Raw genomic sequence first — 12456 nt, forward strand, 5'->3', positions numbered from 1 at the left:
TTATACAGAAGAAAATAATTTTGAGGGAGATGATATGGAACATGCATGGCCACATATATTTCCAGATATACACACATCAGAAAAAGAAATACAGGAGGAGTTAAGTAAATCATATAGAGAAAAAGCAAATGGTCCTGACGAAATTTCATGTTGGGTGCTACATGAATGTGCAAAAGAGTTAAGTAGACCATTATATTTAATATTCAAGGAATCCTTGGGCCAGGGTAAACTGTCACGGGGGGAAAAAAGTGAATGCTGCGGATAAAATGATGCTAATAATCGAAAGTAAACACATGGAACTGACTTGTGAAATCAAGTAGTAAAATTTACTTTATGCTGACTTGCTTCGCCGATTCCCTAAAGATGAGAATCATTTAAACTTTCTCAACAGTACACAGTGAAGACTAATCACTCACGAATGCTGTATCATTAGTATTGTTGGCCACTGAGAAAGTGTCCTTACCGTCTGACAATCATAAATAATAATAATCGAGACAAGTTCTTGCTAGTGCTTAACCCCTAGTTGGCAAAACGGATTTGAGAATTAATACAAAAGAACTGGCCTTAATACCAGTGGTTATTATTATAGAAACTTGTGCAAACTGGGATAAGCAAATTTAAGAAAGCACAATGTGGAGAAATCAATCACGATTTTAACATTTACATTAAGCTCAAGAAATGAACTGTAAATTTATGAATTACAAGAAAATTTTTCGTTACAAGTATCTCAAAATGAATTCAAACATCAAAAGAAATACTCTCAATCACTCTCATTCAAAAAGCTAATTAGACTTAAACCTAGGAGAAAGAACAGAAATACTAGTCAGTGAAGGAAACGAAGCTGAAGCTACACAAGACTGGGCATCTGTCTCTTGCTAGGGCAGGTGCTGCTCGCTGGTAAGTCCACTACGCTGATCACCAACTCTGTGGGGAGATGGGGGGAATTGCTGTACAACAGAGACACTGCTCTCAATGCTGGACACGATCAGTACCTTCTTCCGCGGTGGTCTGAACCTGACTAACTGAAGTAAGCAAGCTGGGGCACAAAGCACGAGAGACGGGCATGGCTCAGCTTAACGGTCGGAGAAGCAATGAATGGGAACAACAGTTAAAAAAAAAGTTTTGCTCAGTGAAATGCATCGTGTACAGAAAGATAGTCACTTCTGAAAACAATGACAAGGGTTATGAAAACTCATTACGATCTGAGTGCAAAAGTGAGGCAGTTAACGGACTGAGCAAAAGTTTATGCATTTCATAATTCTTCAGGCGTTCCCAATATAATACTAACACAATGTCACGAACTAATTCGTGACATTACGCCCCATCAAAATCAAAGTTTTCTCTGAAAATTTCACAATATATACATACAAAAACATCCTAACCCAGTCACACCAGATTCACACTTTGGTGTGTGTGTACTGTCCTGCTACAGAAGAAAATCACTGTCGCCTATGAGCGTGAAAACCTTGTATTTATGTTAACAGAAGCAAGCTTGAGGAAAATCTCCATGACGATGGTGAAAAATCCTGTACTCAGGTCAAACTCAGCGAAAGTTCACAACATTTACATTAACAACTAATTGTTATGTAGTGTAGAGTATGTAATACACGGTGTAGGTGTGACAGTTGTAATGTAATTGTATCTACATGCAAAATGATATAAAATAAATTAATAGTAAATGGAGACGACGAGGCAGAAGAGAAGAGGCGGCAGCATGCAGCAGGGATGATCAGCTGATCTACTGTACATGGGAAAACTGTTATGCCCGCCATCTGTACCTGTGAAATCAATCAAGGTGGAGCATCAAAAGTTCGATGTGACAAACGATTTGTATTAAATTACAATATCTCTCTGCCTAGTAGTCAGTACATATGCTATAAAAGGTTCACCAATGTTTTCTAATTGGATACGTTACTAACCAGGAAACATGGTCCCAGGACAGAATCTCAAAGGACCCTTGTAGTTTACTGGTTAATCCTACATTATCATTAACCAGGAAACGTGGTCCCAGGACAGAATCTCAAAGGACCCTGGTAGTTTACTGGTTAAACCTACATTATTATTAACCTGGAAATGTGGTCCCAGGACAGAATGTCAAAGGACCATTGTAGTTTACTGGTTAAACCTAGCTCTACACTTACGATTAATATCGGCAAGCAGAGAATCCCTATGCAGACTCGGGCAGGTCACATATTAACACCCAATGTGGATGTGAACATTCATGTGGATAATGTGCATTCTCCGGGAATTCTCAGAGAGGCCCACAGCTCGAGACACACTACAAGGTAATTCAGACACAGCCTCGGATTGCCTCTTTGAGGGTTTCAAACTTTTCTCTTAACCTATGGTATATATGTATGTACAAACTCTGGACATAATGTGTCCTATGGGACCCACGAGCAAGACATCATATCCTACTGATGTACTATTAACTAGGAGCTAAGCTAGTCCTTGGATTGATCAAATCTTGTAGGAGCCTTGTCTTATGGACCCCAGTGCACAATAGTTGCCCCTGTTAGTTATCAGTTAGCAGGCAAGACATCAGATCTGCACCTACATTGTCACTTTCTTTGATGTATCTCACAACAAGGTTAAACTGTTGCAAATACAGTGTCCAGCATGTCAATCCTGCATTAGCCGTTTTAGTTGTGCTGAGACTAGTGAGTGGCATATGATCGGTTTCCAGTGTGAATGGTGCTCCATATAAATAATAAGATTATTTCTTAGCACCGTCAACCACGGCCAAGAGTTCCTTCTCAATAATATTGTAATTCCTCTTGGCAGGTTTTAGCTTACAGCTGTGATATGTCACTTGGAAAATTCCACCTTCCGATTCTTGTGTTAGTACGGCACCTACTCCATCTTGTGAAGCAATGGTGCTCAGTACAAAAGGTTTATTGGAATCAGGCAACTCCAAGATAGGCTCCTTACTCAGCATATTGTTGAGGGTGGCAAAAGATCTCTCTTGCGCTGCTCCCTGTAATGGTATTTGGAGCATGTTTCTGAAGCATCTCATACAACGGCTGAGCAATGAGGGCAAAGTTGGGGATAAAACTTCTATAATGCCCCACTAGGCCAAGGAATGCCCTAACCTGTTTCTTGGTCACGGCTCTCGGAGCTTCCCTAACCTTTCTGATCTTATCACCCTGACACCTGCAGCGATTGTTGTCAACAATATGTCCAAGGAACTCCACCTCACTGTGCGCAATTTTACACTTGCTAGGCTTCACAGTTATGTTGAAACTCTGGAGCCTACTGAAGACAATTTCCAAGAGTCTGAGGTGCTCTTCCAACGTGCCAGAATGAACAAGGACATTGTCAACGAACATTTCTACTCCTAGGATACCATGGAGCACTTGTATCATGGCTCGATTGAATACTGCTGGGGAATTGGTAAGTCCAAATGGGAGGACTTTATACTGATATAACCTCCTAGGAGTAACAAAGGCACTGAACTGACGACTCTTAGGATGAAAGGGAATCTGGAAGAATCCCTTCACCAAACTGAGCTTCGTGAAATATCGTGACCCTGTCAGCTTGGAGAAGATGGCAATGTGGTCACCCATTGGCTCAGCATCCACTTAGGTGATTGCATTTAGCCTCCTGTAATTGCCACAAATCCTGACTCCGCCATCCTTCTTGTGAACTACTACCATTGGACTACAGTAAGGAGATGAGGACTTTTCAATAATACCTGCAGTCTCCATATTGGCAATTTCCTTGTCCACTGCATCCAATAGTCACATGGGAATAGGATATGGCTTAACCTTTATGGGAGTGTTGCTGGTCAACTCAATTTTGTGACACTCAACCTTTGCAAGTCTAGGTTGGTCAGAGAAGACATCAGCATACCAACAGAGCAATGACCTTATGGCATTCTGGTCACCTAATGCTAAGTCAGTGTTAAGTAAGACATCTCTGCCAGTCTCCTCCTGATTGGACTGAATGGTTAAGGGCTCGCCATCCTGGTCATCAGCTGGGATCACTGCAGCTGCCCCAGTATCTTCTGGCACCTGGACACTGTCATTGGCTACTTTTAGGCCAGTCTCCTCGGGATTTGACTCATGATAAGCCTTCAACATGTTAACGTGGAACCTTTTACGAAGATTCCCCATGTGGATTATGTAGCTGAGGTCTGAAATTCGCTTTACTACATCTATAGACCCTTCCACTGTGCCAACAACTTATTCTGGGCAGTGGGGAGTAACACCAAGCATTTATCACTTGGACTGAACTTCCGAAGCTTTGCTTTCTTATCTTAGCAAGCTTTTTGAACTTTGTGCGCCTTGATCAGTTCTTCCTTAGCTAACTCGCACGTCGACTGGAGGCAGTCAGCTAAATCAAGGACGTAGGTGTAGGTGGTCTTGACTTTAGGGTCGGGTTCTTCATCATCCCATAACTCACAAAGGACTTGAAGTGGCTGACGGACCGACCTTCCATACACAGTTCAAAAGGTAAGAACTTCAGATAATGCTGGGGGGCTTCTCGATAAGCAAATAGAATAGGGGCAATGAACCACAGCCATTCCTTTGGCCGTTCAGTGGCCATGTGCTGTAACATCTTCTTGGGAGTCCCACTGAACCTCTCACACAACCTGTTACACATGGGATGATAGGGCGTAGTTCGCAAGCCTAGGATATACAACAACCTGAATGCATCATTCAACACCGCAGAGGTGAACTGTGAACCCCAGTCGCTTAACCCGCCCCATCCCGACGTTTTCTGGGCAGTGGTATGCCCCAGTCCCGACATTTTTGGACATTTTTTTTTTTGGCTCAAACATCCGCTTTTGGTGAGAAACATCGAAAATTCATAGAGAAATCGCTCACCTGAGGTTTAAAATACTCGATCTAGGTACGAGTACCGCCTTACCTGACTGGGTTTTCTAACAGGCTGGCACCAAAGAAAACGAGTTCTATGGGAGGGTACCTATTTTATCCACTCATAAACAGTATTTATTTATTTACTTGGTACGAATTTATATGTAGCACAAGAGTATATTGGTTTTCAAACAGTAATATAGGCATTATAAGCATTGTTTCACTCACTAACTCATCACCATTCATGACCTTTTTTTCCCACATTACCTGACCATCATTTCTGACTGTTTCTTCCTCTAATGCTATGTAAACTTTGTCCTCCACATTGTCATCGATTGGGGAATCACTCTGGCCCTGAATGTCTTTATTGGCCAGGTCACTGGTAACAGGTGAATTGCTGAGACAATGGCGTGCAGGGGGGGGGGAGAGGTTATGCGGTGTAAGGCATTGTCCCTGCTTGGCATCTTGTAGAGGAATAGAGGAAGGTGTCCCGTGTATACGTGCCAAAAATCACTCGCGAAATCACTCGCGAAAATTGAAAATTGTGCAAATTAGGGACCTTGCAATGTTGCCGGATTAATTCATGTCTCCGGGATATGAGTTCACATCATGTGAGGACGTGAATTCACGTCTCCAGGGCGCGGCAGGTTAAGTCCTCCTAGGGGATACCTACACAACAGAACACCTCAATCAGTGCCTTAGCAACAGTGATGGCCTCTATATTCTTAAGGGCCATGGCTTCAGGCCATCGTGTGCTGAAATCAATGATAGTGATGATATACTTTGATCCATCACTGGCCCTAGGAGAAACTGGCCCAACAATGTCAACTGCTACTCTCTTGAACGGTTCAGAGATTATAGGCATTGGTTTCAATGGAGCAGGACGGGCACATCTCCGGTCAGTGGTATGCTGATACACATCGCAGGAATGCACAAGCCTCGTTATTTCCTGTCCCATTCCTGGCCAGGAAAAGTCAGCATGGATGCGGTCAGAGGTTTTCTTTTGGCCCATGTGACCTCCTATCACTGAACAATAACCCAATTCAAACACCACTTGGCGATACTTCGCGAGAACGACAACCTGCAGTCGAACCTTGCTCTAGGGTGTTTGTGACTCACGGTACACTCGTCCTCGCTTACAAAGGAACCTAGCTTGACCTCCCTGTGAATACCTAATCACATTACCCTCCAGCTTCTTACGCACTGAGGCAAGTGTCGGGTCAGACTGTTCTGAGGCAAGTGTCGGGTCAGACTGTTATTCTTGGAAAACATCTTGACTACGAATCAGATCTTGCGGTTTTGCGACAGTCAACGGGATGACATGGTTTGGAGCCTTGGCCATGGCTCATGTTACTGCAACAGCCGAAGTCTGAGTAACAACATCTACGGCGCAACTATTTTTTTATGCCTGGTATGTTACCTATAATGAGGTCAAACAAAGGTTCTGGCATGACAACAGCAGCTGCCAAGCCAGTGTAGAAAGGAGATGCCCCCTGGATATGTGCCTCAGGGAACAGTCTCACTGATCCATCAATAAATCTAACCTGGATCTGCCTACCTGTGTACTCCTCGGGCCGAACTAGATTCTGCCTGATGGAGCAGCCTGAGGAACCATTGTCTCAGAACATTTACAGAAACACCTCCCACAAACCCTGGCTGAACAAGAAAGGTAGTATTGCTGGTGGAAGGGTCTGAGGAGGTAGCAGCCAGTCATTGATGAGACTGTGGAACGAATGATGCGGCAAACATGGCGCCCTGAGAACTAGATGCCTGAGGGGTCATGCTCACCATCTGGGGAGCTGGAGCATTGACCATCTGAGGAGGAGGGCTCACTGTCTGAGGGGGACAAGTGAATTGTGGGGAAGTACCTGTACTGGTGGGGACAACACTGCCATACTGCTGTTGGGGTATTAATGCGGCATTTGACTCCTGCCTACGAAACACTAAAGTTGATTGTCCTGACTGAGGGTTACGTGGTTTGTCCTTGTTCTGCTGCTGCTTGGGATACTGCTGCTGGTTGGGGTACTGCTTGTACTTCTTCAAATTGGATTTCTGCGTATTTTGCCCCTGGTCCTTCATCTGCGGTTTGTTTGGACCATGGCCATTATTCTGAGGCCGGCCTTGATGCTGGAGTTCAGTCTGAGATGGCTTCCCAGACTTGGCAGTATCCTTCCTATTCCAGGTCTGTTGCTTACCAGATTGGTACCCGTACGCAGTGAAAAATGCATCAGCCTTTTCCACTATGTGGCTCACATCCCTTACCTGGCAGATCTTAAGTTGAGGCTTAAGCTCAGCAGGCCATGACGTTTCTAGCTGTGCGCATAGCATAAGGTCAATTATCCCCTCTCGCATGTGAGGGGTCTTATCTTTCTCCATCCTCTCATCTAGTAAGTAGTGAGATGGTCGAGGAACTGAACAGCAGTCTCCTTTTCTTGGAGACACGCCCTCATAAACTGATTCCAGGTGACGTCAACTGTGAGACCGTACGCTTTGATGAGTGCAGCCTTCATCATCTCATACGTAAGATTGTCTCCACGAAGTCTGTGGAGAGTATCGAGGGCAGGGCCCTCAAATAAGCTAAGAAACTGGAGCCCCTTAGCTGCCTCATCCAGCTGATACAGCTGCACCATGTCCTCAAAATGAGCTATCTGTGGCTCTGTTCGATCTCCTTCCTTGTATAAAGGAAGCTTGAGGCGCAGGGTTGACAAAACATGTGCTGGAAGAGCACTCATGGAGCTCGGGTTGGCTGCACCAGATGTTCCTGAAGCCAAGGAGTCTTACTTGAGCTTCAACATCTCAAGTTCATGTTTCTCATGTGCCTCGCGCTCGGCACGCTCGTGTTCACGTTGTTCTCGCTCGTGTTCACGTTCTCTCTCATGCTGAATTTTATGCTCTTCACGAGCATCACTTTCACGTTGCTGTTCATAAGTGTACCATGAAAGCACATAGTCTTTATTTTCCTGGGGATTGGTAAGTCCCATATCCTTTGCATCCTGTACATATAGTAGCCATGATGCTAACCCAACTAAGGCTGAGTGAACTAAAGACTGATGTACTGACTGCTGTTGCACAGAGAAATGCTAATAATGGAAACTAAAGAATATAGACACAGGCTGGTGGTGACCATTGTATCTAGTTACAGTAAACTGGTAAGCAAAGGAAAAAAAATGCAACTCAGAAATTTTTTACATGAAATTAATAAAGCAAAATCGATAACCACCAGTAAGGCAGTGCCTATAAACTTTAATGATGAAAAATACCTAGCTAAGAGTGAGTGAGTATTATTTCGTTAATAACTTTAAAGCTAAGAGTTAATATCCAGGAATGAGGTCGCCAGATGTCACGGGGGGAAAAAAGAGAATGCTGCGAATAAAATTATCCTAATAATCGAAAGTAAACACAAGGAATTGACGTGAAATCAAGTAGTAAATTTTACAATATGTGGCTTACTTCGCCGATTCTCTAAAGGTGAGAATCATATAAACTTTCTCAACAGTACACAGCGACTAATCACTCATGAATCCTGTATCATTAGTATTGTTGGCCTCTGAGAAAGTGTCCTTACCCTCAGACAATCATAAATAATAATAATCGAGACAAGTTCTTGCCAGTGCTTAACTCCTAGTTGGCAAAACGGATTTGAGAATTAATACAAAAGAACTGGCCTAAATACCAGTTGTGATTATTACAGAAATTTATGCAAACTGGGATAAGCAAATTTAAGAGAGCACAATGTGGAGAAATCCAACACGATTCTACATTTACATTAAGCTCAAGAAAGGAACTGTAAATTTATGGATTACAAGAAAATTTTTCGTTACAAGTATCTCAAAATGAATTCAAATATCATAGGAAATACACTCACTCTCTCTCATTCAAAAAGCTAATTAGACTTAAACCTAGGAAAAAGAACAGAAATACTCGTCAGTGGAGGAAATGGAGCTGAAGCTACACAAGACTGGGCATCTGTCTGTTGCTAGGGCAGGCGCTGCTTGATCCTAAGTCCACTATGCCGATCACCAAGTCGGTTGGGAGATGAGGGGAATCGCTGTACAATGGAGACCCTGCTGTCAACGCTGGGCATGACGAGTACCTCCTCCCGTGGCGGTCTGAAGCTAACTAACTGAAGTAAGCAAGGTGCAGCACAAAGCACAAGAAACGAGCGTGGCTCAACTTGGTGGTCGGAGAAGCAATGAATGGGAACGACAATTACAAATAAAGTTTCGCTCAGTGAAATGCACTGTCTATACAGAATGGCAGTCACTTATGAAAACAGTGACAAGGGTTATGAAACCTCATTACTATCTGAGTGCAAAAGCGAGGCAGTTAACGGACTGAGCGAAAGTTTATGCATTTCAAAATTCTTCAGGCATTCCCATTATTATTCTAACACAATGTCGCGAATTAATTCGTGACACAAACTACCTGATATTTGGAAGAAAGCAAACATTGTTCCTTTTTTCAAGAAAGGGAATAGACAAAATCCACTCAACTACCAACCACTATCACTACCCAATGTTATACGATAATGGAAAAGCTGATAAGAATAATTTGGGTAAACCATCTAGAAGAACACAATATGATAACAGAAAGGCAGTTTGGTTTCAGAAAGGGTAAATCATGTGTTACTAACCTCGCTAGTATGATAGAGTTGAAGAAACGTTACAGAAAACAGAAAGATGGGTGGACAGTATCTATCTAAATTTCAAGAAAGCATTTGACAGAGTACCGCACTAAAGACTTTTATGAAAACTGTAGCATCAAGGAGGAATCCGAGGCAACCTGTACTGTTGGATACAAGATATTCTCAGAAAAAGGGAAATGAGAACAGTACTCAGGGGAAATTATCATGGAGGGAGGTGACTAGCGGAGTTCCACAGGGCTCAGTGCTGGCACCTATTATGCTTCTAGTGTATATAAATGACATAGATAGTAACATTGGAAATGAAAGCTATTAAATATGTTTGTTGATGATGCAAAAATACAAAGGAGAATTACTAACATAGACTCTTGTAGAGAACTACAAGAAGAATTAAACCTACTTCATGAATGATTTAATAAATGGCAAAAGGAATTCAATGTGGACAAGTGTCATGTAATTAAGTTTGGTAAAAGTAGAAAAAGACCTGACTAGGATTATACGTTAGGAAGTAAAACCCCACACATATCCAAAACAGAGAAGGACCAACGAGTGATTATCAATAACAGACTATATCTGGCTGACCACATCAGTGAGAAGGTACGGAACATATATACACTACTTGCAAATATGAGAATAGCATTCACATACATAAATGAAGACATGCTAAGAAGGATAACATCATCATTCATCAGACCAACTCTGGAGTATGCATCAGTAGTCTGGAATCCTCATATCAAGAAACACATAGGTAAGATTGAAAAAGTTCAAGGGGCCGCAACAAGATGGGTACCAAGCTTAAGGGATCTAAGCTACGGAGAATGACTAGAAAATCTGAATCTACCAACACCACAGAGACAAGGAAACGAGGAGACATGATTATGCTATATAAATGCATCTCAGGGAAAGAGAAAATAGATATAAATGAGTATATGACGTATGGGGAGGCATCAGCAAGTGGACCTTTTTTTTTTAAATAACAGAACAGAGGAAGGAAAAACAAATGAATAAAAAAAAAACAAATCCATACACCAGATTACTGGTGTCCGCTGTTCATAAACTATCTGTAACAGCTAGACTTAAACAGCAGTAGGTTGAAGTCTGGAGAGAAACAACTGTGGGAAAGCGAGTTCCAGAGAGATGCAGTTCGGGGAATGAAAGAATTCTGATAGGCAGAAGTTCTGCAGTATGGCTGAGTGACATTCCAGTCATGAGCGCTGCCAGCTGCCCGTCTAGCACAAGGGAAGGCATGGAGAGGTGGCACCATGGACGCAACTTCGTCTGAGCATTTGCTGTAGAAATATCTGTAAAATAACGCAAGGGAGGCAACATTCTTTCCTACTTGTAGGGGAGGTAGTTTATTAGTAATAGCAGGGTTATTAATAATTCTAACAGCTTTGTTCTGAATTTTGTCTACTTGTTTTAATGCAACTTCTCCACATCCGCTCCATAAGGGTGAGCAGTATTCAAGCTGAGAGCGCACCTGACTTTTATAAATTATAACTAACTGCTCGTCAGTGAAGAAGTTATGGACTCTGTACAATAATCCAAGTTTCTTTGAGGCGGTTTTAGCGTGATCTGACATGAGAGGTCCAGCTGAGGGCACTGTTGAGCGAGACGCCGAGAATTTCAGTGCATTTGGAAATGGGAATATTTGTAGCATTGAAGGTAATATACGATTCTGGCAATACCTACCTATTAGTAAATTGTATATATTTAGTTTTACTAGCATTAAATGAGACAAGGTTGTTTTGTCCCCATTCACTAATCGTGGATAAGTCTTGATTTAAAGAAATGGCTGTACTGAGGTGAGAGTTAGAGATATCTGACTTTGCAAATGGATGTCTGAGTGTGAATGAACTATGAAGTGTTGAGTCATCTGCATATGAATGGATGGGATTGTGGGTGACAGATGAGATCATTAATATGAACGAGGAACAGGGTTGGTGCCAGAACTGATCCCTGCGGCACGCCGGCGTTAACTGAGTGGAAAGTGGAATATACATCATCTACTTTTACTCTTATTTTTCTATTGCTGAGATATGAGGAAATCAAAGGAACAAAAGAGTTTAGTCCATAGCAAGGGAGTTTGGACAACAGGAAACGGTGCCACACTCTATCGAAAGCTTTAGAAATATCCAGGGCTACTGCATGAGTTTCACCATGTAGGTCAACTGATTGATGGATGGTATGAGTTAGGAGGTTGAGTATGTCAATGGTGGATCTTTCTTGGCGAAAACCATATTGTCTATCACTAATTAAGTTGTTGGATTCAAGATGTTTAACTATGTGCTTATTAATTACAGTTTCAAAAACCTTACCAAGAGAAGATGTGACAGCTATTGGTCTGTAATCAGAGGGGTCAGAGGAACTTCCTTTCTTTGCAAAAAACTGCATAAAATGAGAGGTGATAAAGACGTAAGAAAATTCAGTTTCCCAAATAGGGCAATAACTGATCAATGGAATGTAGTACCGAATGAAATAGTGTGTGCCAAAACAATTCATAAACGTAAGGATCTGTATGATAAAAATGATTTGATACACGGGACAGTACGAGCTTGACTCATTCCTGTAAAGATACAATTAGGTAAGTACAATTAGGTATGAACACACACACACACACACACACACACACACACACACACACACACACACACACACACACACACACACACACACACACACACACACACACACACACATTCTCCACTGCCAACCTGCCGTATTGACGAAACTGAAAGATAAAGACTCGGTTATTGATGAAATGATTAAATCCAGAAGTGGGGCATTTTTCCTTGGTCATTTCACCAAGAAAACATAGCAAAACGTTAATGTAAAGTTGTAGGCAGAATCTCCGATATTTAATTGCTAGAGCGGACGCCAAAAAACATAGTGTTACGATGGAGAATCTGTTTAAATTTGATTTTGTAATTGAGGCGTTCACCGATTAGAGCCGAAAACTCTCTTGGAAAACTCGAGATTCCAAGGGGTTCCTAT

The 12456-nt window shown here is 42.2% G+C and overlaps 1 protein-coding gene across 1 annotated transcript in view; it reads right to left on the reverse strand.

Annotated features, from left to right (window-relative positions):
- Positions 1-847: 847 nt before the first annotated feature.
- The window catches only part of LOC145399866 (obscurin-like), a 146773-nt gene continuing 135164 nt past the window's right edge, over positions 848-12456 (reverse strand). The window contains exons 7-10 of the mRNA XM_080272447.1: positions 7448-7581; positions 6917-7082; positions 6379-6423; positions 848-924 (exon numbers count right to left, since the gene is read on the reverse strand). Of these exons, the coding sequence (XP_080128573.1) occupies positions 848-924; positions 6379-6423; positions 6917-7082; positions 7448-7581 (422 nt within the window). The remainder of the gene's footprint in view (positions 925-6378; positions 6424-6916; positions 7083-7447; positions 7582-12456) is intronic.

The sequence above is a fragment of the Coenobita brevimanus genome, chromosome 50, assembly GCF_032717465.1.
Source record: "Coenobita brevimanus isolate Jiangsu-jjx chromosome 50, ASM3271746v2, whole genome shotgun sequence".
Lineage (NCBI taxonomy): Eukaryota > Metazoa > Arthropoda > Malacostraca > Decapoda > Coenobitidae > Coenobita > Coenobita brevimanus.